Source organism: Rissa tridactyla, chromosome 8 (assembly GCF_028500815.1).
Source record: "Rissa tridactyla isolate bRisTri1 chromosome 8, bRisTri1.patW.cur.20221130, whole genome shotgun sequence".
NCBI lineage: Eukaryota > Metazoa > Chordata > Aves > Charadriiformes > Laridae > Rissa > Rissa tridactyla.
This window is the reverse complement of record NC_071473.1, coordinates 24,531,057-24,557,132: the sequence shown is the minus strand read 5'-3', so window position 1 is coordinate 24,557,132 and position 26,076 is coordinate 24,531,057. Positions and strand designations below refer to the sequence as shown.

General features: G+C 62.1%; 4 protein-coding genes across 4 annotated transcripts in view; 3 read left to right on the top strand and 1 right to left on the bottom strand.

Moving 5' to 3' along the window:
- Nucleotides 1-6,604, top strand: part of NOTCH2 (notch receptor 2) — a 90,990-nt gene extending 84,386 nt beyond the window's left edge. Inside the window, exons 30-33 of the mRNA XM_054211688.1 lie at nucleotides 536-837; nucleotides 1,202-1,349; nucleotides 1,837-1,934; nucleotides 2,830-6,604. Of these exons, the coding sequence (XP_054067663.1) occupies nucleotides 536-837; nucleotides 1,202-1,349; nucleotides 1,837-1,934; nucleotides 2,830-4,173 (1,892 nt within the window). The 3' untranslated portion in view covers nucleotides 4,174-6,604. The remainder of the gene's footprint in view (nucleotides 1-535; nucleotides 838-1,201; nucleotides 1,350-1,836; nucleotides 1,935-2,829) is intronic.
- A 3,403-nt stretch (nucleotides 6,605-10,007) lies between these two features.
- Nucleotides 10,008-11,191, top strand: REG4 (regenerating family member 4). The gene is made up of 5 exons (XM_054212598.1): nucleotides 10,008-10,242; nucleotides 10,362-10,459; nucleotides 10,545-10,679; nucleotides 10,750-10,855; nucleotides 11,004-11,191. Exons 1-5 carry the CDS (start codon nucleotides 10,158-10,160, stop codon nucleotides 11,075-11,077), a joined length of 498 nt encoding a protein of 165 aa, XP_054068573.1. The 5' UTR covers nucleotides 10,008-10,157; the 3' UTR covers nucleotides 11,078-11,191.
- Nucleotides 11,192-12,224: 1,033 nt separating this feature from the next.
- HMGCS2 (3-hydroxy-3-methylglutaryl-CoA synthase 2) lies at nucleotides 12,225-15,913 on the top strand. The gene is made up of 9 exons (XM_054212118.1): nucleotides 12,225-12,399; nucleotides 12,654-13,093; nucleotides 13,372-13,497; nucleotides 13,797-13,961; nucleotides 14,033-14,201; nucleotides 14,289-14,459; nucleotides 15,110-15,216; nucleotides 15,332-15,457; nucleotides 15,535-15,913. The coding sequence occupies exons 1-9, from the start codon at nucleotides 12,287-12,289 to the stop codon at nucleotides 15,639-15,641; spliced, it is 1,524 nt and encodes a 507-aa protein (XP_054068093.1). The 5' UTR covers nucleotides 12,225-12,286; the 3' UTR covers nucleotides 15,642-15,913.
- Nucleotides 15,914-16,512: 599 nt separating this feature from the next.
- PHGDH (phosphoglycerate dehydrogenase) lies at nucleotides 16,513-20,271 on the bottom strand. The gene is made up of 12 exons (XM_054213257.1): nucleotides 20,045-20,271; nucleotides 19,615-19,766; nucleotides 19,377-19,442; nucleotides 19,241-19,295; nucleotides 19,060-19,158; nucleotides 18,821-18,953; nucleotides 18,583-18,731; nucleotides 18,231-18,383; nucleotides 17,976-18,108; nucleotides 17,502-17,629; nucleotides 17,059-17,287; nucleotides 16,513-16,763 (listed from the first exon to the last, which is right to left on the bottom strand). The coding sequence occupies exons 1-12, from the start codon at nucleotides 20,180-20,182 to the stop codon at nucleotides 16,609-16,611; spliced, it is 1,590 nt and encodes a 529-aa protein (XP_054069232.1). The 5' UTR covers nucleotides 20,183-20,271; the 3' UTR covers nucleotides 16,513-16,608.
- Nucleotides 20,272-26,076: the final 5,805 nt, after the last annotated feature.

Here is a 26,076-nt window from a genome sequence, read left to right as displayed (position 1 = left end):
TCACAACTTCAGGATCCTTCTCACGAAGACCTTGGTGTGTAATAGATATGAAGGCTTTTGTCTGTGCTTTGCTTCAGGTTAATATCTGCAAAATGCCACCAGTAATCGGTGGCTAGTTGTCCATTAATTTTTCTCTGTCAATTGTTTCTTTTCCCCAGGTATGTGAATCCACGTGAATAGTCATCTGAAGTCTTTGGTTTTTATAGCCCTTGCTTCTCTCTAGGAATTTAGGTAGCCTTTACATTTTGAGGAATTTTTTCACTTCAGCAGCAAAGTTTTTTGCTTTATAATGATCTTACTCATTTGAGAAGTGTCTTAAGTTCCTTTGGGATTGCAGTAGGTTTTAAAGCCCTACTTGGAAGGAGAACAACTCGCTAACCCCGTTGGGCTTTAAGATCAGGGAGCAGCTCTGGGTTACAGTGGTTGAAGGGATTATCTGTAGCTATAGGTACTCAAAGGGGGAGGATTGTCAGAGGTTTTCCTTTCCTTTGCTGTCACCGTCAGCACCATCACAATATCATCTCTTCTGTTGCAGACGGGTGTACTCCGCTTATGTTGGCATCTCTGCGGGCGGGCGGCTCCGATATCAGCGAGGATGATGAAGATGCAGAAGATTCCTCAGCAAATATAATAACGGATTTGATCTATCAAGGCGCCAACCTGCAGGCCCAGACAGACCGCACCGGGGAGATGGCACTGCACTTGGCAGCCCGTTACTCAAGAGCAGATGCTGCGAAACGTTTGCTGGATGCTGGTGCGGATGCTAATGCACGGGACAACATGGGACGGACTCCCCTGCATGCAGCTGTAGCTGCTGATGCCCAGGGTGTCTTCCAGGTACAGCAACTGAAGAACCCCTTTTAGAGCAGCTGTGCTCTGTAATTATATGAGCCTGGCCAAGCTGCGCTCTGGTCACTCACAGCCTTGCTCTTCTGCCTTCCACAGTGTGATGGCCAGGCGAAACTGTATTTTACATCCAGTTTCCTCAGGTATTCATAGCCTGAAGAACTCAGCATGCTGGAATCATCCGGCACATATTTATTTGTTCTGTTTGCCTTTCGCCTATGATCTGGGTCCTTGCATTGCAGTGCTCAGGCTGCTTTTTCATTATAAAGTTTTCTCTTGAGTTTCTGCCAAATCCTCAGTTTTGGTCTGTAGCGGTGTTAAAAAAAAAAATAATCTGTCTTCCTGTGTTGTCCAGATCTTGATCCGTAACAGAGTGACGGACTTGGATGCTCGGATGAACGATGGAACGACCCCGTTAATTCTGGCTGCGCGTCTGGCTGTGGAAGGAATGGTGGCCGAGCTAATTAATTGCCAGGCAGATGTGAATGCCGTAGATGACCACGGTAATGTGAACACGATGGACTGGGCTGGGCACATACTTGTCGTGGTGCAGGCAAGCAGGGGGTGGGCTTCTGCTCTCCTGGAGTCTGGGCTGCTCGTAAATTCTGTAGTTAAATCAGACACTGGGCTCTCCTGCAGAAGTCCTCCCAGCAGTAATAGACTGCAGGCTTGGTTAGACGGCCCTGGCAGAGAAGCAGAAGAAATATGAGGTTGGAGACACTGGCATTTTCTGGACTCCAGACATGACTCTGTGGATAGTTTATTTAAAAAAAAAAAATAATCCCAGAGCAAGCGCTGAAAGTCCCATTGCATCTTGGTAATATGGGGATGTGTCACAGCACGGTGATTTCCAAAGCGTAACCGTGACTTCAGGACATGTTGACGTGCTGTGAGCTGCACTGCAGTTGCTTTCTTCCCTCTGTCCATCTTTGGTGCTTTAGAAAATAACTCCTTGGGTTTTTTTACTGAAGTTGTCGGGTTTCCCTGCAGGTAAATCTGCTCTTCACTGGGCTGCTGCTGTCAACAACGTGGAAGCAACACTAGTGCTGCTGAAAAATGGAGCCAACAGAGACATGCAGGATAACAAGGTACGGTTTGGGTGTGCTCAGCATGGCTGTGCTTCCTAACTCAAAGCGTCTCTTTGCTGTTGGTAGTAAACTAAGTTCAGAGTTTTGAAACTGGGTGCTCAGTGCAGGTCTTCCAAACCCAAACTGTGACTGGGACTCTTCCCGAGTGCTGGATGTCTTGTAGGATTTCTGATAGGGGAGAGCAGTTCTCTTCCTTGTTTGGCCAAGTCCTGGGCATCAATGCCGTCCTGCTTTCTTTGCAGAAAAGGAATGCAATAGTCAGTCAGTGGTGTGGGAGAGCACCAGGGTGAAGTGCTGCTGGTGTGGAGCAGCTGGATTCTGGTCAGCGGAGAGATAGATTTGGCAGCACAGCAGCAATCACGTCCTGTCACATTTCCAGGGATCTCAGTGCAGGGTGGATATGGGGGAGAAGCCCCTCTGTGCAGACCTCCTGTAGCTTCACTGTCACTTTTTGCTGTGTCTTAGTCTTTGATTTCTTTCGTATGCCTCCAGTTTCTTTTTTGGATTATTATGTATGGCTCAATGGATTTTAGAGCTACCAACAAACTGCAGTTCTTTACTGGGCTCTTTTAGTCCTTTGTACCTTTCCCTCATAGGGGACAATGGGATAAAGGCACCAGGTGCTTTCATGGCTCCTCCAAGGACCCATGGCAGAATAGTGCACTTCCTGGTGGGATGGTTTAGCCCATGTGCTCCACTGCCACATACGAAATCGTCTCCTGTAATCTGCCCTTTTCAATGGGTACCTCTCAGGCTGGGTTGTTCTTGGATACAATTAATGCGACACTGCATTAAACAGTGCTTCCAAGTGTTACCACACCATTAGGGATTGTTAGCTGTAAGTCAGTTCCCCCACGGTGAAGCCGCTAAAATACTTATTTCTCTGTGTTTTCAGGAAGAGACGCCGCTCTTCCTTGCCGCTCGGGAAGGCAGTTTCGAAGCAGCAAAAATCTTGCTGGACCATTTTGCCAATCGAGACATCACAGACCACATGGACCGCCTGCCCCGAGATGTGGCCCAGGACCGGATGCACCACGACATAGTCCAGCTTCTCAACGAGTACAATGTGGCGCACAGCCCCGCTGGGCACCCCGGCGCCATGCTGAACTCTGCCCTCTCCCCGGTTATCTGTGGCCCGAATAGGTCCTTCCTCAATCTGAAGCACGCTTCGTTAAGCAAGAAGTCACGAAAACCGAATGCCAAAGGCATCATGCCCACAAACCTCACCAAAGATGCAAAGAGGAGAAGGAAGAAGTCCCTCAGTGAGAGCAAAGGGCAGTTTTCGGAGAGCTCAGTGACCCTGTCACCAGTTGATTCCCTAGAATCGCCCCATGCTTTTGCATCCGAACCGACATCGTCTCCCGTGATGCCGTCGCCGGGGGTGTTACACTCATCGCCCAGCTCGCTGCTGACCGCTCCATCGGTGCAGGCTGCGCACACAATGTCCTTCTCCAACCTCCACGAGATGCAGCCCTTAGGACGTGGATCCAGCACGGTGCTCCCATCCGTCAGCCAGCTCCTTTCACAGCACAGAACCACCCCTCCCAACAGTGGGCTGGGCAGGCTCCGGCCAGCCAACGTTTCCACCGAGTGGATGAACCGTATGGAGGTGAACGAGTCCCAGTACAACGAGATGTTTGGCATGGTGCCGCAGGTGATGCATTCGCACCCCAGTGTTTCTCAGCAGAGCGGTTTGGTTCAAGCGGATACGAAGCACCTGGGAGTGTCCAGGGAGTCTCTGCCCCCTATCATGACTTTCCAGCTGGTTCCCAAGGGTGGCATAAACCAGCAAGCACTGCCACAGCAGGCCCAGTCAAACTGCGCTCAGAACATGGCTGGGCCTCTTAGCTCCATGTACCAGATACCGGATTTAGCTCAGCTGCCCAGCGCCTCGTTCTCCATGGCTGCCATCCCTCAGCAGGATGGGCAAGTGGCTCAGACAGTCCTCCCGGCTTACCACCAGTTCCAGAGCTCGATGGGGAAGTACCCCACGCCTCCCTCCCAGCACAGCTGCTACTCCTCGGCCACAGAACGGACTCCTAGCCACAACCGGCACTTACAAGGGGAGCACCCATACCTGACTCCGTCGCCCGAATCTCCAGACCAGTGGTCAAGCTCCTCCCCACACTCTGCCTCTGACTGGTCTGATGTGGCAACCAGTCCCAGTAACAACCAGCGCGGGCCGGCAGCCGCTCACATGACGGAGCAGCAGCGGAACAACATGCAGGTGTATGCCTGAAGGCTGGCCAAGGTGAAGCCCAATGAAAGCGGACTCCAGAACTCATGAAGGTCTTCCAGGATGGAAATGAAGAACCATTTTAGTATCCAAGAGTCTTAATGAGCCCAGGCTGTTCTTTCCTTGGAGGGACTGCTGTTGCTGTAGGCTTGTATGCTTTTATGCTAAACAGAGAACTGTAGAAGCTGGTGGTGGAGAAGACCGGCCGGGTCACTTCTAACCAACTCCCGTGCACCTTGGGTGTGATCGCTGTCTGCACTGGATTCTCCAGTCTGCTTTTAAATGTGTTCCACCATTTCTCTGGGGAGAGAGCTCTTCAGCTTAACGCATCTCGTGGTCGTTTCTCCAGAAATTTAGCCAAAACCAGCTTTGTATCCTTATTTTGTTACTCCTTTTGTTACCTACATAACCTCTCTCTGAAGCACCTTCTACTAGTTCTCCTTGAGTTCAAGTTGCCTTGTCTTGACACAGCTCAGAGCTGCGCCCACATTCCTAGGCCCCTCCTTCCCTCGGCCGCTCTTGCTCAGCAAGCGAGCCAGAATTCCCAAAACACCTGCAGGTCAAGTGACACCTTCTGTCACGCAGCTTCACCCTTTCACCCTTTCCTCTTTGAGAGCCTCTGTCTTATGCAGACCCACTAACACCCCTTAGTGTTCTCACTGCCTGCCCCCGAGGTATTGTGAGATTATATATGCATATAGTCTTCTCTTAGGTCTCCTTTTTTTTTTTTTTTTTTTTTTTTTCTTTTCCCCCCTTCCCTCCCAAAAACGCTGGTCTGACCTGGTCTTCCCCCTGTGGTGGCCTGTAGGCGCATCTCTCCCATGTTGTATGTCTTCCCTGAGACACGCCTGACCATTTTGACACACTACCCTCCCCATGCCCCCCCGTCCTGCCAGGCGTGTACGTGACCACCTTCGTGGGCTTCCATGCCGGAAGAGATGCCCTGCAATTGATACAGGCTTTTTGGGAAGCTCTTGGGATGAGCACGAGCATTTCAAAACCTGGTAAGACAAGCTCCCAGCGTTCTTGCACAGTACTCCCCTCCATCCAAGGGTGGCTGTGTGTTCTGTCCTCCAAATACCATATGCTGCCTCTTTATGGTATCACCAAGAAGCGTCAAGGACGTCATTACATGTTGCAGTGCATGTCCTTCTGCGTCAGGAACGGCACCCAGCCCCTTGAAAAGCGTCCCTTTTCGCTCCAGCCCCGGGACAGGGCTGCCTTGTCTTCCCTTCCCAGCGAGGAGGCTGCAGCGCTGACTCCCGAGCAGGCTTCCAGCAGCGGCAGAGCGGGCCCGAAGCCAGGAGCCACCCTTAGGCGGCAGACCAAACAGCTCGGAAACCAGTGCCTAACGTGCTTTGGTTCACAGGTTTGGGGCTGTCCTCTGCTCTCAGCTTCAGCCCGTGTCGCGATTTCCCAACCGAGGTGCCCCACCTGCTCTGCGGGATGGTAGTGCCATTTGTCCTGCAGCTCCCCCGATATTTTTGGAGTTACAGAAGCCAGCTGTCACTGACCATGGACAAACAGCCGCTCTTTCTGCTTTGTCCGCAAGAGCAATGCTTCCCTGAAGGGGCTCTGAATCAGCAATTGAAGCGAACGTTTCTGGGGATCGTTTGCTCCTACCTCTTCGGGGGAACCCTGCAGACGCGTGTTCCAAAGAGATCGGGGCTGTCGGCTGTCGCCAAAGGACAGAGAAAGCCGCTCCCCTCCCAGCAGCGGCCATTCAGCATCCTACCGTGTACAGTATTTTCTCTGATGTTTCTTTCCATTCTAATCAAGAGTAAAAGCTTTTTCTTTCCGTTTGACTCAATGGTACATGAAGGCAGGGCCTCAGGAGGAGTTGGTTCCCGGAGCCGTTGTTTTGGGCTGAAGTTTTTAATTCTTGAAGTTACTGCTTTTTACGACGCGCACAGCGTTTCCCCGGCACGCTCGCTGCAGTGCGTCCTGTGAAGTTTAGCTGCAACCGACTCAGATCTCCAGGCAGGAGCCCCCAAGCTCCTGGAGGTCTGTCCAGGTACATGTTTCACTGCAAAATAATGAAGTGTTGCTACAGCGATGCTAAAGAAACAAAGGGCTTTTCCTCGTTAGCCCCAAATAACCAAGTGCCTTTTTATATATGTGGCTACCTTTTACGAGATGAGTGCTTTCTGTGGAATGAAGCCAGTTTCGTGCCTGGCGTGTCAATACGATGGCCCTCTGCCTTTCTTTGTTTTTTGTTTGTTTTTTTTTTAACTACTTGTAAAGATAATATCTCCTTAAGGTGGTATTTTATCTCGTAAGTTGTAGAGTAACCATTCACACAGCAGCATTTTCCTATATTAATAATGGAAAATATTTGCTTATTTTTACATTTTTTATAAAAGTCTTTTATGAAAAATAGTTGCTGCAAAATGTATAAGCAATTTTTATCCCCAGAATAAAGAGTATGTGCCCGGCGTCTGCTGTTTTTGTTTGTCTTCCCAGCTATCTCAGCACAGCCGCTGGATTATAGAGGAATTATCGGCGTTCGGTAGCTGCTCTGAGCCCTGGCAAGGGAGGGCTTGTTAGGAAACCTCTGCAGTCCGTGTCGGGAGAGAGATTTTTGGGGATCAAGGGTGCCCTGTGCTGTGGCTCAGCACCCCACAAGCCCCACCACTTGGCTCCGTCATCCTGGGAGCTGAAAGCAGCTGAACTCAGGTCTAGCAGGAGGATTCTGGGTCTCTTGGTTAGCCGTTCCCAGCAGCTGGCCATACCGGGAAGGACAGGGAGGGACTGGGATGGGGCTTTTTTGAGATGCTTTGAGTAAGAGCTCTCGCTTGCCTGGGAGTCCGGGAGGCGGAGAAGGGCTGGGGCTTTTGTGAGGCTTTTTAGAAAGGTTGTGGGCAAGCGTGGGTCAGGCGGTGGTTAGTGGGGCTGTGGGTTCGCTTGCCCTTTCAAGTCCTGCTTGCTTCCCTGAGCCAATCACTGCTCTTCCACCTGGGAGGAGGACCCTCATCCCTGGAGCGGAGGTTGTCCTCCTGGCTCTGGCTTGGTAGCCGATGCCATGAAGATGTGCGATTCTCCAGCCTCAAAACATCATGGCTCCTCTGTGCTGTTTTCAGGCTTGAAAAGTTTGACCTGAACAATCGGAGAACAAAGTGACAGTGGCTGCCTTCTTGTATTTTGAGCAGGGAGAGGTGCGACCGAAGCTCCCTTGGGCTCCATTAGCCCTCCCTTGGCTGGTTTCCAGCTCCCACTGCGGACTCGGGATGGAGCCGATAGCTGAATTACAATGCCTAGCAGGGATAAAGCTGCTGGGGGCATTTGGAGGGTTTAATATTCAAACAGCGCAGCTCCTTTATCTTCCAGCAGAGCCAGCTTGGCAAGTACAACCCTCCGGCAGGCTTTTCATCCACGTTCTCCCACAGGTTGTGCATCTGTGCCAAAGTTTAGCCAGCTCTGCTGTGTCTCTGGCGGAGCGATGCCAGGTTTGCTGGTGCTCAGGCTGAGACTTGAAGCGGCATCTCCTTGGGGAGGGCACATGCCTCTTCCCCTCCCCGGGATGAGGAGAAGCTTGTGGAAACTTGTGTTGCATCCAAATAAGCTTAATTGAACCAGCTAGGCAGGGAGCTGGGGTGTCCCTTATCTAACCGAGGAGTAATGGAGTAGCCTCAGGCTCCTTTGGGCAACATTTTCATGGTTTTTCATAAAACGAGGGTGGAGTCCTGTCTTCTGGGGTGGGGGTTGCTGTGGTTGAAGAGTTTCCCCAGTAGAGCGGCAGATCTCCTCTCTGAGGTTGTTTCTCTCAGGGGAAATGATAGCGGGCAGCAGCTGCATTGGGACACAAGAAGGCTTTACCCCTTTGAAGCCCGGGGGGTGCCCAGCAAGCTGCCTGAGCCTTTGGGAGGTCTTGGGAAGTAGCAGCATCGGTATCCCGGCTGCGTGGGCGAAGGAGCTGGGTCTGATCCTCCTCCTTGCCTGGGGTGAAAGCTAGACCTGCCTCTGCAGGCTGGTGGGGAGTTGCTCCCTGTGGGAGCAAGTTTCAGCAAACGTTGCTGCCAGGGAGCCGGTGGGAGATCCCAGAGGGACTGGAGGACACAGATGGAGCCTGACAGCCAGAAGCACCAGCTTCAGCCGTCTACAGGCCCTCCGTGGTGGGAGATGAGGAGCTTGACTCCGGGGCAGGATCCTCTGTGGGTGGGTGGCTCCTGGGCAGCTCCCGGTGGCCTCCTCCAAGGGTCTTTGAGAGGACGGGGGGAAGGAGAGCTGGTCTTAGCTGTCAGCAGCAGGGTGCTGGGTAGGAGCTGGCAGCTTTGCAGGATACCACGGGACAGGCGCCGGGAAGAGCTTTCAAAGCTGCTTTGGTGTGTTGGGGGCCAACAAAGCGATGCTCCAGAGCGACATGGTCGAATAAATAGGGTAGAGGAGCTTCAGCTGCCTCCCATCGCTGCAAGGGGACACCCCAGGGCTGAGGAGCGAGTACCAAGATGGAGAAGGCTGTGCCCAACTGTGCCAAAAGGCTCCAGCTGCTGGGAATGGGGGCTCTGTGCCAGCAGCAGCCACCCCTGGGCCAGGGCTGGGGGCTCCCCACATGGGGTAGGGGCAGTCGGGGAGGGGGGCGGCTGCTGCTGCGGGACCTGCCCCTTCCTCCTGCGGGGACGTGGGCTGACGAAGCCTTGCGTCACCCGGCAGCCCCACCGCTATCTGATGGCACCTGCCAGCCCTCGGCCGCAGCCTGTTCCCGCGTCCCGCATCCTGCCGCAAACATCCCCAGGCAGATCAAACAAGGGCGGTGTGTGGGTGACGCATGGCGGTGCTGGGCAGGGCACGGGGCCCAGCCGGCAGCCATCCCTCCGCCGGGGACATGGGAGATGCCGGCAGGTGGGACCCACAGCCCAGCCACTCACCAGAGGGATGTTCCGACCAGGACCGGGACAGCCTTCCCTGGGGCTCATCCCTGCCAGCCCCCGGTTAAGCCACAGCTGGGCCAGTGAGCATCCCTGCCTGGTTGCCCAGGCTGCTCTCTGATGCAAGGTTATCTCTGTGTTTGCATCAGTAATTAGTGCTAATTGAGGGGGAGGGGGTTTGGGTTTATTGACCAACTAGGAGAGGTTCTTCCTGTCTTTTCTGGAGAAGGTTGAATGTAAACAGAGTAGAGATCCGGGCGGCTTTCCAACGAAGCCGGGGGTAGGGAGGGTCTGCAGTGGGATTTTTATGGTGGAATCACCTGAGCTGGGCAAACAGTGATGCTGGGGAGCACCGGGCTATAAAGGGCAGCTCCTCTCCTCTGCCAGCTACCCACGAGAAGCCATTATTTCTCCCGATCCCCAGAGAAGCAGGTGAGGAAGGGGACCCTCGTGGGGTGGCGAAGGCCTTTGGACACTCCAGAGTGGCTGGTGGGCGAGCAGGAGCCGGTCCCATCCCTGGCAGCTGAGCGCTGGACGGGCCAGGCTGCGATGACACAATTTTCAGCCCCGCGGTGACTTTTGTCGCTGCTTCTTTGAGGGGAAGAGGAGCTGAGCCCGCAAATCGGCCCCGGTGCCCGGGGATTAGCCCGGATAAAGGGGAACGGCGCTGATGTGGCCGATTTGCCTCCCCCGGCCTGGCTCTGGCAGCGCTACCAGCTTTGCGGGGGGGTGGTGTGTGGAAGCTATGCTGTGCACGTAGTCCCTGCAGCCCCCCCGGCCCCCGCTGCTGCTGCCCGGTGCCAGGGCAAGGCTGGGGTCCCCGTGCCCGTGGCAGCGCTCTCCCCATGTCCCCTACAAAGCAGCTTGGATCTCCTGCCGAGACGGGGACTGGTGGGGCCGGGGGTCCTCACCGCCAGCGTGGGCTGCGGCTGGATGGTGGGGTGCGGCATGTGCCAGGGAGGGGAGGGGGTGGCGCAGCCCCCCGGGGCTGCCATCTCCTCCCACTGGCTGAGAGGGGGCCTGATTCAACCTACAGCAGGGTGGGTTTGCACCCTCTGGGTGCAGGCAGCACCCCCTGTCCCCGAGGGACCTGCTGTGACCCTCCCCGAGCTCTCGCAGGGGATGCTGCCGGGAACACGGAGGATGGTGGCAGCGGCCAGACTCGCCCTCCTGCTGCTGGGCTGCGCTGGGCTCCTGTGGCCGGCCGGTGAGTCCCACCACCCGGGGGGCAGCCGCTTTCCCGGCGAGGCCGGGAGGGAGCCAGGCTCCTCTCCAGCTAGCCATGCCGCCTGTCCCCCATCCCTCCCCGTGACCCTCCCTCCGCAGGTGCCCGGTACATAGACTACTGCCCTGCGGGCTGGTCCTACTACAAGCTCAGCTGCTTCAGGTACTTCAGTCAGCTCCGGACCTGGGATGAAGCTGAGGTAAGCCCGCTGGGGGATGTATATGGTCGGGGACACCCCCCCTGTCTCCCCGGGGGTGCGCCGGCACTGATGGCTCTCCCCGCAGAGGCAGTGCCAGGCCAGCCACGCCGGCGCCCACCTGGCCTGGGTGGAGGAGCCCCGAGAAGCCACCACCCTGCAGAAGGTCATCTCCTACTACCAGCGTGCGCATCCCGTCTGGGTCGGCCTCCACAGGCGTGAGGTGAGGCAGGGGGTGACGGGGCTTTGGGGGGCAGCGAGGCCGTGCCTCTGACCCCCCTCTCCCCGCACAGAGCCAGGCCTGGCAGTGGGCAAGTGGGGACAAGTACAGCATCACCAGCGGGCTGGCCGGGAACGGGGCTCGAGGGGGGACCTGCGGCGTGTTGACCCACCTCAGCGGTGAGTGCCTGGACACCGTGTCTGCTGGCATCCCCCCCCCACCTCAACTCTTCCTCCTCCTGCGGGACTGGTGCCACCCTGGGGACTGCGGCTGGTGCCTCTGTCCTCACTGTGGCCCCCGCCGGCCCCCGGCCCGTCTCTCCGGCAGGCTTCACCGTGTGGTCCAGCGCAGACTGCGCCCAGCAGCATCACTACATCTGCAAGTTCACCCCCTCGCACTGAGCACGGCCCGCGGGGGGACCCCAGGGAGGACCCCACGCCGGCGATGCTCCTTCCTTGCCGCCTCTGCTCCTCTCTCCCCCACTCCTAGAAATACTTCTATTAAAAAAAACCCAAGCATGCAAGTGCTGCGTGACTTTGGTGCTGGTGCAAAGCCCTGCTACAGTCCACTCGCAGGCATCTGGGTGACAGCAAGTGCTGCCATGGCTTCCCAGGCTTCCCGGCTGCCGGGGGCTTCCGTGCTGCCCCTGCCTGTGGAGCCATTTGGGAGCTGCGGGGTCACCAGCTCCGCTGTCTGGGTGCTCGTGTTTTACTCATCTCCGGCCTTCTGGTGCTAAACAGGGCAGGAGGACGGGATGTTCCTGGGGTGCAGGTGTAGGGGATGTTCCTGGGGTGCAGGTGTAGGGGACAGCAGCGTCCCCAGCATGCAGGCATGGAGGAGAGCGGGGGCACAGATGTGGGAGAGGATGGGAGCTGTCATGGGTGTGCAGGTGTGGGGATGGGTCCCCCTCCGCCAGGTGCAAATGGCTCCACGGGGGTCCAGGGGCTGTGATGCTGCCCTGTGGCCATGTTGACAGCAGCACTGGGGCCAAAGGTCCCTTCTTGTGTCACCGCGGTGTTGCCACAGGCATCACGTGTCTGTTTGCTCTGCTGTTTTGAAGATGGCTCTGCCCCTACCCAGCTCGTGGGGTTTTTTGCCCCCCCGGGAGCCATGGCACGTGATGGAGGTGGACCACGTCCTGGACGGCACGGATGGTCCTGGCACCAAGCCCCCGGCTGCCCTCTGCTCCCTTCCCAGGGCCGCGGAGGCAGTCGGGGAGGCCACACAGCACCGCGTGGTGACCGCAGCCATGCCGGCAAGCCACGGGCACAAGACCTGCCACCATCCCCTGGCACGGGGGGACAGGGCGGCGGGAGAGCCCATCCTGCTGCCCAGCCCCGGCTCCAGCCGAGCGCGTCCCCAGGCTTTGGGACACAAGACAGAGACGTCTTGCAAGTCGTCCCCCCCTCCAAAGACAGCGCTTGCTCCACTGTCGTGTTGGCTGGCGCTCGGTGACCTTTGAGCGCTGGGGTCCAGCGTGCTGATAAGCACCGGGAGGGCTGTGCCGTGTCGCCCGCACAGTTTATAAAAGCACCAGGCCCATCCTGCTTGTCCGGCTGCTTGTCCGTCCCACTGTCCGTCCCGCTCTTCGTGCCGTGGCTGGGGCGAAGATGCTGCGTTTGGTCAGCCGTGCCGCACGCTGCTGGGGGGCAAGGAGGGTGCCGCCGGGGCCGGAGCGGGCACCCTGGGGGGCCCAGCACCCCATGGCCGTGCAGAGGGCATGGTGAGCACCCACGTGGATGGGATGGGGTGGAGGCACAACCGCGGGGGGGTTGGGGAGCTGGCAGTGCTCTTAAACCTTGCTGGGGAAGGGGATGCTCTCCCTCCTCCCTGCAGTACCGCTGGGCATAGGGAACCAGCGGGGATTTGGGGTGCTCGCGGCCTGGGGCTCTTGCTGGTGGCATCTTCCTGGGGCCACCGCCTGTCCCCAAGGCTTGGGGCCGCCGTGGGACCGTTGCCGCTCCCTCTGCCCTGCAGCCTCTCCAGTGCTGCTGGGACGGGCACCTGGCCCAAGGACGTGGGCATCCTGGCGCTGGAGGTGTACTTCCCCGCCCAGTACGTGGAGCAGGAGGAGCTGGAGCGGTATGATGGCGTGGAGGCCGGCAAGTACACGCGGGGCTTGGGCCAGCGGCAGATGGGCTTCTGCGCCGCCCACGAGGACATCAACTCCCTGTGCCTGACGGTGGTGCAGCGGCTGGTGGAGCGTGGGCGCCTCTCCTGGGACTCCATCGGCCGCCTGGAGGTGGGCACCGAGACCGTCATCGACAAGTCCAAGGCCGTCAAGACCGTCCTCATGCAGCTCTTCCGTGACTCGGGCAACACAGACGTGGAGGGCATCGACACCACCAACGCCTGCTACGGGGGCACGGCCTCGCTCTTCAACGCGGCCGCCTGGGTGGAGTCCAGCGCCTGGGATGGTGGGTGTGGGCAGGGACCATGCCGCGAGGACGGAGGGGCTGGACATGGGGTGGGTGCTATGGGATGGGGGAAGGAGGTAGGAGGTGGTCTGAAACGTCAAAGATGCTCTGGCAAGTCTCAAAGGGAGCTGCTGCCCTTCCAGGCTCTCTCCATCAGCCCCGTTCCTTGCCCGCCTTGGCTGTGACACCCAGCAGTGTGGGGATGGGAGCACACCAGGGCCACGGGATGGAGGGTCCCACCCGCTGACAGCCCTGCCGACCCCTCTGTCCTCCCCCAGGTCGCTACGCTGTGGTGGTGTGTGGGGACATCGCCGTCTACGCCACGGGGAATGCGCGGCCCACAGGAGGTGCCGGTGCCATCGCCATGCTGGTGGGACCCAACGCTCCGCTGGTGCTGGAGAGAGGTCGGTGTCGCGAGACCCTGGGGATGGTGAGCTGACGGGCCCTGTCCCTGGGGCCATGCCTCCGTGTCCCTGCCCTGGGCAGAGCTGCTCAGCTCTGGCAGCACCTGCTCTACCAGCCCCAGTGGCTCCGGGTGCTGGCCACCCCAGGATGCTGGGTGGCCACATCCATGTGGGCACCGCAGAGTGACTCAGGGAGGCTAGCAGACGCCAGGGCTGGCATGCCAGAGTGCTTGCCATCCAGCTGCGATCCCCCCCCCCCCACCCCCTACCCCGACAGCCATCTCTCCCTGTGCCCCCAGGCCTGCGGGGAACCCACATGGAGCACGCCTATGACTTCTACAAGCCGGACCTGGCCTCTGAGTACCCAGTGGTGGATGGGCAGCTCTCCATCCAGTGCTACCTGCGGGCACTGGACCGCTGCTACGCCGTGTACCGCCGCAAGGCAGAGAGCCAGTGGCAGCAGGGTAAGTGGTGGCACCCCTGGGGCGCCCATTGCCACCCCACCAGATGCCAACAGCCCCCCGTTGCCTTCCAGCTGGCATCCAGCGGCCCTTCACCCTCGACGACTTCAAGTTCATCATCTTCCACACGCCCTTCTGCAAGCTGGTGCAGAAGTCGGTGGGGCGGCTGCTGCTGAACGACTTCTTGGCCACCCCCAACCCTGATACGGCCGCCGGCCTCTACAAGGGCCTGCAGCCCTTTCGGTGGGTCCCCAAGCTGTGTCCCCCGTCCCTCCCAACCCGGCCGGGGACATGCCCATGTGGGGTTTGAGACAGCCTCTCTCCACGCAGCGACCTGAAGCTGGAGGACACCTACACCAGCAAGGAGGTGGAGAAGGCGTTCCAGACGGCCAGCCAGGAGATCTTCAACCAGAAGACCAAGCCCTCCCTGCTCCTCTCCTCCCGCAACGGCAACATGTACACGCCGTCCATGTACGGCTGCCTGGCCTCCCTCCTGGCACAGTGAGTCCACGCAAAATCTGGCTGGGGATGGGGGACGGGCTCGTTTTGGGGAGGGCAGTCCATGGCTCTGGGGGCAGGCACCAGCACTCATCCCCCTTCTGCTGCAGCAGAGGCCGGACGCTTTCATCGCACGTAACCCCCAGCACGCTCACCTCCCACCCCGCGCTGCCTCCCAGCCAGCCTTTTCATCCCGGTTGGCTGGAGCCCTTCTGTCAGCGCCGGGAAGAAGAAAACCCCCGTGTCATGCCCTGGAGAATGGCTGTCCCCTGCCGCCGGTGGTGGCAAAGGAGCCACGGGAACGGCCAGGCACCAGGAGGGGACAAAAAAACCTCATCCCACCGCCCCTCCTTGGGCAAGCCCTGGTGCTCCCTGGCCCTGACCCCCCCCCCCCACAGGCATCCCCATCACCCTCGACGACTTCATCATCTTCCACACGCCCTTCTGCAAGCTGGTGCGGAGGTCGGTGGGGCGGCTGCTGCTGAACGACTTCTTGGCCGCGTGGCCATGAGTTGCCATTTAATCCAGCCCCAAGCCCCAGGACGCTCCTCTGTCTGTGAAGAGGGCGGGAGGCAGACCCTTACACCGCCCCGAAACCCCCGCACACCATCCTCCCCCCAGTCCCTTCGAACCCCTCTAATCCCTCCCTGCAGATCCTCGGCGCGGGACCTGGCCGGCTCCCGGATCGGCGCCTTCTCCTACGGCTCGGGGCTGGCCGCCAGCATGTTCTCCCTCCGCGTCTCGCAGGATGCATCCCCCGGTGAGCCCCGCGGGAGAGGGGGACCAGGAGGAGAGGGCGGCGTGGGGCTGCAGGGCTAGGACCACCGGCAGTGCCGTCTCACCTCATGGTGGGGGGGGGGGGTCCCTGCCAACAGGTTCGCCCCTGGATAAGCTGGTCTCCAGCCTGGCCGACCTGCCGGCTCGCCTGGACGCCCGCAAGCGCGTGGCCCCCCAGGACTTCGCCGAGATCATGAAGCGGCGGGAGGAGACCCATCACTTGGGTGAGCGGGGACGGGGGGACACGATGCCTCCCCCACTGGTGGCCCACGCTGAGCATCACACCCCCCTCTCCCCGCAGCCGACCACGCTCCTCACGGCTCCCAGGCGGATCTCTTCCCCGGCACCTGGTACCTGACGCGAGTGGATGCCAAGTACCGCCGGGAATATGCCAGGAAGCCCATCTAGGGAGCGGGGGAGGACCGGAGTGGTGAGCCCCGGGAGGGGGATGCTCTCCTCCCCACTGGCATCCCTGCTCACCCCCCAAATCCGGGGCTGGCCTCTGCGGGAAACCTCACCTCGGATGGCCGAGAAGCAGCCGGCAGCACCTCAGGCCCTGGAGCTGGCGGAGATGGTGGCATTTTCCGCATACACCCTGGCGGCGCCGGGGGGAATAAACAGGTGGATGAGAGGGGGCAGCAGCCCAGATCTGGCTCCTGGTCACGAGTGGTCCCCTCCCACCCCAGCGCCCTTCCCTCAACCACCGCGGGGCTGGATCATGGTCCCTGACAGGCTTTATCCCATGGGCACCCCATGCAGCCGCCTGCCCCTTTGGATGCATGCCTCAATAACCCCCCCATTCCCCCAGGATGGCAGCGTGCCCTGACGTTTTGGGGGGAGCCAAGTAAACCCCAACTCGCTGGTCTCCGGTGTGGGGGGTGGTAAGATGCCGTTTTCCCTGTGAGGCCGGTAAATGGAAAGATCCCCATGGAAAAACCCAGGCGGGCGGGAGGAGGCGGCAGGCGATGCGGGGGCTCACGGGAGGGCTCAGCCCCCCTTGGAGCATTGCCTGCTCTCTGGGCCATGCCCCAGCACGGGACCGCGGCCAGACAGGACCTCGGTGAGGCCACAGTGGCCGTGGAGGCCTTTGCACCCTTGAGCAAACAGCAGCGGGGCCAGGGCGGGCAGGAGGGGCTGGGCTGGGGGGGACGGAGCCTGCAGGAGCTTTGGGGTCAGGGACCGCACGGAAAAGGCATCAGACGTTCTCTCCTCCTGGACCCTTTATTGAGCACGGGGCCACCCCAAAGCCCAGCATGGGGGTCGGGGGTGGCCACGTGTGATGCTCCCACAACTTGGCCGGGGCGGGGGCAGGGGAGGAAGGGAGGGAGGTCCAGGTGCTGCAGCCATGGGGAGAGTCCTTGCCGGTGCTCGGGGACTACAGGTGGAGCTGGAAGACCTCCGTGACGCGCGGCTTCAGCTCGCCAAGGTCGGACAGGGGGGCCGAGAGCCCCACCAGGCTCCACTGCTCCCCCGCCACGATGGCAGAGCTGTGGTAGGACTGGAGCTGGACCCCCACCTTCCCCAGCATCCCTGGAAAGGAGCAGAGGGGTCAGGGGGCTGCAGGCTGTCCCACCACCCCAGCACCCGGCAGGTAGCAGGGCTCTGCCCGCTCCAACTCCCCTCAAAAGGTCCACGATGCCATTTCTTTCCCTCACCCCAAGTCCTTTGCTCCGAGCCCCCAACCCTCTGCCCAAGCCCCCTCATCCCTGTCTCTCCATGCAACATCTGCCCCCTCCCTGCTGCAGCTGGGGGTCAGCTCTGGGGTGGATGCAGGGTCCCCCCCAGGCTGCCCCCACCCTGCTCGGGGGCAACACGGGGAGCTCACCAGCAAGCGTGGGCAGCGCGCTGGGCTCGGAGGCTTTGGCTCTGTAGATGAGGACGGGGCCGGCCAGCGGGGCCGGCTGCTTGAAGGTGGCCCCATTGAGCTCCCGCAGGACCGGGGCACTGCCCTGCACCGTCCCCGTCGCCCGGTACGGGGTGCCCTGCAGGGCCACCTGCAGCAAGCCGGTGCCGCCATCGGGCTCGGGGGCCACGTCGCTGTGGGTGGTCGTGACCTGCCGGAGAGATACGGACGCTCAGCACCCAGGTGCTGCACGTGGCAGGGCGCGGGGAAGGGATGTCCTCAGAGGCCACCTCAGGGGATGTCCCCCCAGCCTGAGAGGTGCATTAGTAGCCCCACAGGGTGACCCCGGGCTTGTGCTGCTTGGCAGGGAAGGATGGGGTCTGGGTGCACCAGGCTGACGTGTGGAGCCCCGGGTGTCCACGCACCTTCAGCCCAGCCTCCTGGGCCAGCAGCTGGGCGTTCACCAGGGTCACCTCCTTCTGCGCCCCGCCGGCCAGCATGCCCGCGGCCACGGCGGGCGCCAGGTAGCTTCCGGCCTCCTGCAGGGGTGTCCCTGGGGTGCAGGGAGGAGGCAGGGGGTGGATGGGCCAGCGGCAGAGAGGTCAACCCCATGCCAGAGCAGCCTGAAGTTGTTCCTTCCACCCACCCACCCATACAACCATCCCTACTCCCATCCTCCCTCCCATCTGTGCACCCATCTGTATACCCACCCGTACCCCCAACACCTCCATCCTCCCACCAGCCTCCCCCCGCCACCATCCAACCACCCTCTCGCCCACCCATCCCTCCTCCCACCCGCTCAGCCCAGCGGGTCCCCCCGCTCCCCTGTTTGCCCTCCACCCACTGGGGTCCCTGGGCCCGGGCCCGGGGCACAACGGGGCACAACGTGCCCAACTCACCCAGGGTGCAGACCTGCACGCTGCCCTGCGCTTTCTTGCCCACCGTGCGCAGCACCGTGCCCAGGGCCCTGGCCAGGGCTATCCAGGGCTTGGTCTGGGGCGCGAAAGCCTTGCTGAGAGCCTGCCCGTTGACCTACGAGGAAGAGCAGGATGTGCGATGGGAACCCACCAGCGAGCACACAGGGTCACTCCCATGCTTTAAAGACAGGGAAACTGAGGCACAGAGGTCAGGTGCCCCGTGCGGGGGGGACTCACTACGCCAGCCAGCCCCTTCCCTGTGGCCATGTCCACGATCTGCATGGCAATCTCCTTGCCGCAGCGGCTCTGCGCCTCCCGCGTGCTGGCGCCCAGATGCGGGCAGGAGATGACGTTGGGGTGGTTCACCAGCTCACGGTCCTTCGGGGGCTCCTGTCAACACAGCCCCATCCCATCAGTCCCTGGCATCCACCTGGGAGCATTTACACCCTCTTCCCACGCAAGGAGGGGAGCTGGGGAGGGCTGTCCCCGGCTCTGTGGGGTTTGCCAGGCTGCCCTGGGCCGGCTTGGGCCAGAGTTAAGGCGACGCTGAGCCGAAGCCGAGCTCAGGGGGACCCCGCGGACCCCTCACCTGCGTAAAGACATCGAGGGCAGCCCCGCCACACTGCCCCGACTGCAGTGCCCGCAGCAGCGCGCCCTCGTCCACGATGCCGCCGCGGGCACAGTTCACCACCTGCACGCCGCGGCGGCACTTGGCGAAGGTGCTGTCGTTCAGGAGCCCTATGGAGGGAGGGAGCACCATGAGTGGTGGGGGGCTGCCCTGACTCCCCTTAATTCCCCCCCACCCCCCAGCAATGCCCAGCCCGTACCCGTGGTGGAGGGCAGCAGCGGTGTGTGCACCGTGATGAAGTCGCAGCGGGGCCAGATCTGCTCCAGTGGCAGCTGCTCCACACCAAAGGTGGCCGAGACTTCGGGGGTGATGATGGGGTCGTAGCCTATGGTCTGAGGCAGAGCAGGCGCTCGCTCCTGCAGCCTGGCACGGTGCCAGTGGCTGGGCTGCGGGGATAGTCCACGCTCCCCATCGCTCCTCCCTGCCCTGGCTCCTTACCTTCATGCCAAAAGCCTGCATGCGGGTGGCCACCTCCCTGCCGATGCGCCCCAGCCCCAGCACGCCCAGCGTCTTCCCGTTCAGCTCCATGCCCATGTACTAGGGTGCAAAGCACAGAGTGAGTGAGCGCACCCCACACGGGCGGCCTTGTCCTGCCTGGGGCACTGCGCCCGCCTCCTACCTTCTTACGGTCCCACTTGCCCTCCTTCATGGAGGCAGCTGCCTGCGGGATTTGCCTGCAAGGGGAGGTTGCCATCAGCATGGGGGCAGGGGGCCGTGGGGCTCACCTCCATCCCCATGTCCTGCCCCACGCTCACCTGGCCAAGGACAGGATCATCCCACAGGTGAGCTCGGCGGCACTAAGGCTGTTCCCAGCGGGCGTGCTGGAGATGGAGAGTGGTGTCACTGGTGTGTCACCCCCCAGGCTGGTGGAGGTCTGCACCCCATGAGGATGGAGACCCACATGGTGGTGCCATGGAGGGGGGGGAGGGCACCCTGCTGAAGCCTGTCTCCCCAGGAGCGCAGGCAGGGATGTCCCCATGCTCCTGCTCTTACTTCATGACCAGGACACCTTTCCTGGTGGCTGCCTCCACATCGACGTTGTCCACGCCGGTGCCCGCTCTGCCCACCACCTGCAGCCTCTCCGCCGCCTCCAGCACGTCGGCCGTGACTTTGGTGGCCGAGCGGACGATGAGCCCATCGCAGTCCTGGGAGAGGGGGGACACAGACACCGCAGGTGGGACCGGGGTCTGGCAGTCCCGGGGTGGCCCCAGGGTGGGGGGTGACATGTTGGGGACAGCCGCTTGCCCCGGGGGCCGGGATCCACAGTGCGAAACCGGCCAGGCTCTTGCATCAGATGGGAGGCGGGGACCGGCCAGGCTGGGCGAGGGGGGGACCTGGGGACAGCTGGGACCCGGGGACAGCTGGCCCCCGGCTGTGGGCCACCCACCCCGCCGTGGGTGCACCCCGGCCCCGCCGCGCTCACCCGGATCTCCCGCAGCAGCTCCTCCTTGCTCAGCCCGGGCTTCTCCTGCACCCGCAGCCCGCCGGCCTGCAGGATCTCCCGGCAGCAGGGGTCCAGGCTGTCGCTGATCAGCACCTTCTGCAGCTTCCCCAGCGCCATGGCGGGGCGACGGGACGGGACGGGACGGGACGCGACGGGACGGGACGGGACGGGACGGGACGCCGGCTCTCTCCGCCCGCCGCCGAGAGGCCGCTGCCTCCCGCCCGCCGAGCTAAAAGGGCTGCGAGCGGGGCACGTTTTTCGGGCTCATTGGGTCCCGTCTCCATAATCCCACCTCCTTTCCCCTCCCCGCCCCAGCCCGCCCGGGCAACCCCCCCCTCCCCTTCCCCCCACCCCTCGGCCCCCCGCCCCCGTCCCTGGAGGGAGGGAGGAGGTGGAGGGGAGCGGGGCCGGGGTTGTGCCGGCCCCCCCCGCCCAGCAGCCCCAGAGGGAGGGGAGGGGGTGTTCCGGCAGGAGCCCGCAGCCCCCGGGCCGGGGAAGCCACCAAACCCCGGGAGGAGCGAGGGGCGGCGTGTCCCCACCCCCGCGGCCGTGCCTCAGTTTCCCTGCCCCGCACATGGCGCCACGGGGAGGCAGGAGGGGGACACTGGTGGCAGCCACGGTGGTACGAGTGGCTCCCCCAACGCCGGGTGCGCTGCTGGCGGGGGAGCAGCCTGGCCCCCCTACCCATGGCAAGCCCAGACCTGTCCCCCCAGCTCGCCCAAGAATGGGGGTTCCCCAGGCCCCACAGCCCAAAGGTGAGGCAGTGCCATGGCCCCTGACAGCCCCCGGCATGGTGCCCACGGTTGAGCAATGCCTCCGATAAGGGGCTGGGGGCATGGGGCCAGCCCTGGCCACCAGCTCCCAATGACATGGGGTGCACGGGAGCCTCCCAACCAACGCCCTCCATGGGGCAAGAGCCATATGGCCACATCCAGTGACCTCATGGGGGAAAGTGCTGGCCCTTGAGAAGGGAGAGTGCAGGGAGCCCACGGGGCTGGGCACAGCCTGGCATGGCGGATGGCAAGGGATGGAGGGTGTCCCCCTGCTCATGGGGCCAAAACCTCACAGCAAAGCTGGACAAGACGGACCCCAGGTCCTGCCCATGGGGGTGCCAGGGTCGGGGCCTTCCTTGCCCACCACTTTCCATGCACTGGGGGTGGGCAGCGGGGACATGGTGCTCCCAAGCTGGATCCTGATGGGATTGAGCCCTTCCCCAGACTGTGCATGCCCCAGGCAGCAGCACTGGGTACCAAACTGCCCTGTGTGAGACCTGGGGTGGCCCCAAAGGCTGTTAAACCCAGCAGACCTCAAGTGACAGACCTGCCCCAGCAGCCAGGAGGTGGCCGGGACGGCTGCTCTCACCACAGGTAGTGCTGGCGAGGTGGGAGAGCCCAGCACTACGTACACCCCAGCACTGCATACACCCCAGTGCGATGTACGCCCCGGTACTACCTGTACCACGGTACTACATACACTGCAGCCACAGACAGGGAACAACCGTGACGCCAGAGGGGGGAAAGTCCTGGGCAGCCAACACAGGGTGAGAGATGGGGTCAAGGGCAGCTGGTGAAATCAGTGAAGCAGTGGGGTCCCGAAATGGCCTTTCGGTGGGGCTGTGTGACCCAGGGACAGGGACAGGGCTTCCTTTCCACAGCCTTGCATGTGGCATGGGCTGGGGGCACCCACACTGTGGGACATGCCGTGGCTGGGACACAGCCTGCAGCCCCCCGCCCCTTGGCATAGCCCTGATGCCGGACCTGGCCCCCGTTAACCATTAAGACCTTGCTCAAGACACCAGCCAACCTGTCATCTCGATGCTCTGCTCCCCGTGCCGGTACCACCTGGGTTTGCCCAACGCCTCCGTATGTCTCTACGGTCCCTCTCCCACACCTGTGGGAGATGCCACGCTGTGGGCTTGCGCGGATGCCATGTGTGGCCAAGCCACCGCTGCTGCAGTGTCATATTTGCTGGCTTTTCACGGCTGGTTGGTGCCCTCTCCTGGGGAGCAGGGCTGGAGGCACAGCCCCACGGCACCCCAGCACCCCATCCCTCGCCGGGGGCCTGACGGGACATGAGGGGTGCTGGCAGAGCGGTGGTGCTGGCAGGCATGTTCCCCCCGCTCCTGGCCCTCCAAGCTGGAGAAACTTGAATCTGGTCCCTTTCTGTACCCTGAGGAAGGGTACCTCAGGCTGGCAGGGACCCCAAACTGCAGGGCCAGTGGGATGGCTCCCGGGGGACATGGGCAATGAGCCCCAAGATGGATTTTGGGGGTATGGGGACATGGCACCCCGCTGCTGATCCCATTAACACCGTGTCCTGCATGGGCTCTGCTTTGTGGCAGGTGGGGGGGCCACAGGAGAGAGCTGGCCCAGGGGCCATGGGTGCAGGATGGAGGAGGGTGTTGGGGGGGGGCGGTCCCTGCAGAGGGGATGGGACTCGGGGAGAGGGCAGGGACAGCATTGGGATGGGGGTATCAAGCAGGGAAAGGAATTAGGGGGGTCAAAGGGGACTGGAGTTATTGGGGTCAGGATGGGAGGTGGCAAAGGGGAGGCAAGGGTGGGGGAGATTGGGGGCGTTAGGTTGGAATGGTGGGGGTTCAAGGGGGGTTGGGGTGATAGGGTCATCAAGGGGGATTTAAGGTGATGGGGGTGTCCCAGTAGAGTACTGGGAAGTCATGGAAGATTAAAGAGCAAGGGAGGGTGTTGTGGGGCTGGATGGGTACCCAGGGGACTCTGTGGGTGACAAGGAGGACTGGGGATGTCTGGTTAGGATGGAGGCACCCAAGGAAGATTAGAGTTGTAGGGGATGACAAGGAGGACGGGGGGGGGGGCGGTACCTGGAGTGTCAGGATGGATGGTTGGAGGTGTCATGGGGGATATTGGCTAATTGTGGGCCTTTTGGGGTGACTAGGAAATTGGGGGAAGGACTGGGGGGTCACAGAAGGATCAGGGATTGTGCCTGGGGGTCTGAAGGGTGGGGAAGGATTGAGGCTCAGTGCAGAAGGGCTGGGGGAGAGGACGGATGGGGTGGGGGGTAGCTGCGTCCGCCGGGGCAGGCTGTCTGCTGGGCAGGGGGACTGGGGAGATGAAGGGGAGGACGGAGAGAGGGAGCAGAGAGGGCATGGAGGGAGGGATGGAGCGGGGAAGGAAGGATGGAGAGGATGGAGGGAAAGAAGGATGGCGGGCGGCAGGGATGGATGAAGGATGGAAGCAGGGAGGAGGAGGAGGAGGAGAAGAAGAAGGAGGAGGGGATGCAGCGGCGGGCGGAGCCGGCCGGTGCCGCAGAGCCGCCTCCCCGCCGCACGCTGGGGCGGCCCGTCAGCGTCTGCGGAGACCCGCCGGCCCGGCCCGGTGCCGCCCGGTGCCGCCCGGTACCGCCGGTGCTCGGCCCGGTGCAGGATGCGAGCCCCGCGGCGGAGGTGAGGAGCGTGTCGGTGCGGTGCGTGTGTCATCCGCGGGTGCGTGTGTCCGTGGGTGATGCGGGTCGGGGGTGTCCCTGTGCCCCGCACACCCGTGGGGGCCGCGGTACCAACCGGCATCAGTGCGGCCGGGATGCGGCCGGGATGCGGGTGTGCTGGCTGTGTGGGGCTGGACACTGCCTGTCCCCAACCCTGTCGCCCCTGGGCCGTGGGTGTCCCCTGCCCGCTGCGGGGGTCCGGCGGGTTGGTGCTGCCGCGGAGCTGTGGGATACCCCGCTTCCAGCCGGGCTGTAGCTCGCTGGGCCCTGCATGGGGGCAAGGCCGGGAGCGCTGCTGGGCATCCAGGCAAGGGGTTTGGGGGAGCTGCTGGTGTGCGGGAAGGGAACGGGGGGCCCTCGTCTATCACTGGGGGCACACGGGGACCAGGGGGTGCCAGGGCTGCGTGTGCTGTGCCATGCAAGAGGGCAGGGGCAGTAGGGTCCTGTGGGGCTGGGCTGACACCGGTACCAGCACTGGGCTCTCCTGGGGGCACTGGGGAGGTGGGGTTTGCTGGGAGGTGCTGGGGCCAAGGGTGGCCATGCAGGAAGGGCTGCGATTCGGGGTGCTGGCACGGGGAGCTTGGTGTATCCCATCTCCCCAGCCCTGTTTGCATTCTCCCTGCTCTTCCCTCGGCTCTGCTCATCCCCAATTCCAGCCTGGTAGCTGCTGGCCAGACCGTTTGTACCAGCACCCAGCTGGGTCTGCCAGGCCGCGGGAGCCATGCCGGCTGCCGCGCTCGCGGTGCAGCACTGGGAGCCGTCCTCGCTGCCAGGAGCGTGGGTAACGCCGGCCCCCGGCTCCCCCCGTCCTGCTGCGCTCAATGGAGACCTTGTTGCCGTGCCCTGTGTGCGGGTGGTCGGCGGTCGGCCGTGCCGTATGCCGTGTGCCGTGCACGCAGGCCATGCACACCCACCCAGCCGCGGCCGTGGCTGGCTGTCCCCAGCTCCACCTCCCCCATGGTGGCACTCAGCCCCCGCTGAAACATTTGTGCCGACGAGTCAGTGGGGAGCCAGGCTGAGCCACGCTCGGCATCTCATCCCCGGCACCGCGCCGCTGCGCTTGCCCTGGCCTTGCCTGGCCCTCGCCACGGCCCCTCTGTCAGTCCCGAGAGAGTGGCTGGCACCCAGAGTGGCTGTGGCTGAGCTGGGGGCTGCCGTCTGTCCCTCCATCCATCCCTCTGTCCGTCCACAGGAGGTGATCCGGCAGCAGGAGGAGGTGAGTTGCCATCTCGGTGTGCTTGAGCGGTGCTGGACACTTTGGGGATGGGGCAGTTTGGGGATGCTCTCCCACGGGGCAGCGGCCACCCTCACACAGCCCACATGCTGTGGCCCTGGCAGCCACCCCTGTGCTCTCCCCTGGGGTGCAAGCAGCCGTGGTGGCCCTGCGGTGATGCCGTGGAGATGCTGTGAGTCAGCGGGTGCTCTGAGTCAGGGCCGCGTGGCACCCCTCGTGCCAGGGCTTCAGGGGACATCAGGGGTGGGAAGTGCTGCCCGGCGGTGGGGGCCCCTGGGGCTGTGTCCCCCTCCGGCTCTGCGCTGTGCCGGTGGCTCTGCTCCACGCCCCGGGATGGCTTGGCCGGCATGAAAGGGCTCTTGTCCTCCTGCAGCCCCGGCTCAACCGCTGCGGCCTCCCCTTCACAGGAAACAAATTCCCAGTGTTGGGCACACGGACGGGGAGGGGGGAGCCCCCACGCAGCCCAGCTGACCGTGGATGTGGCAGAGCCCGGGGCTCCTGCTGGCCCAGGATCCTGGCATGGGGCTTCCAGTCCTGGCGTTGAGGGGTGCTGGCTGGGCTTTGCTCATCCACCCAGAGCCCGTGGCCAACCTCAGCGCTGGGCTGGCCCAGCCACAGTGTGGCTCCAAGGAGCCCCTGTGGCACAGGAGCTGGTCACCCTTCTCTCTGGGTATCACCCCTCCGGGCGCTGCGTCTCCTCAGGTGTTGAGCTTCCTTCAGTATTGCATCTCCTTGGGTGTCACACCCCGGGTATCGCACCTCCTTGGGTATTGTGTCGTGTCTCCGTGGGTATCGCGCCTCTGGGTACTGCGTCTCCTCGGGTATTGGGCATTTGGCTATCGTGCCTCCTCGATTGTTGTGTCTCCGGGTGTCATGCTCCCGGGTGTCATGCCTCCGTGGATGTCATGTCACTGGGTATTGTGCCTCTTTGGGTGTGTTGCCTCCTGGGATACCATGCCTTGGGATATCGCGCCGCTGGGTACTGTGCTTCCTTGGGTACTGTGCTTCCTTGAGTACTGTGCGTCCTTGTGCACCTGGAGTCCGGCTATTGTGGCTCCTTCGATGTTTTGCCTCTGGGTATCGCACTCCTGGATATCGGTCCTCCTGGGGTGTCATGCCTCCAGACGTCATGCCTCCTTGGATATTGCCTGTCTGGGTGTCGGGTCTCCTCAGGTGTCGTGCTTCTGGTTATTGTACCGCCGGGTGCCTCCCAGTATCACACCTCTGGGTCCATGTCTCTGGGTACCACACCTCTGGGTACCACACCTCTGGGTACCGTGCCTCTCTGTACCGTGCCTCTGGGTATCGTGCTGGTTATGGT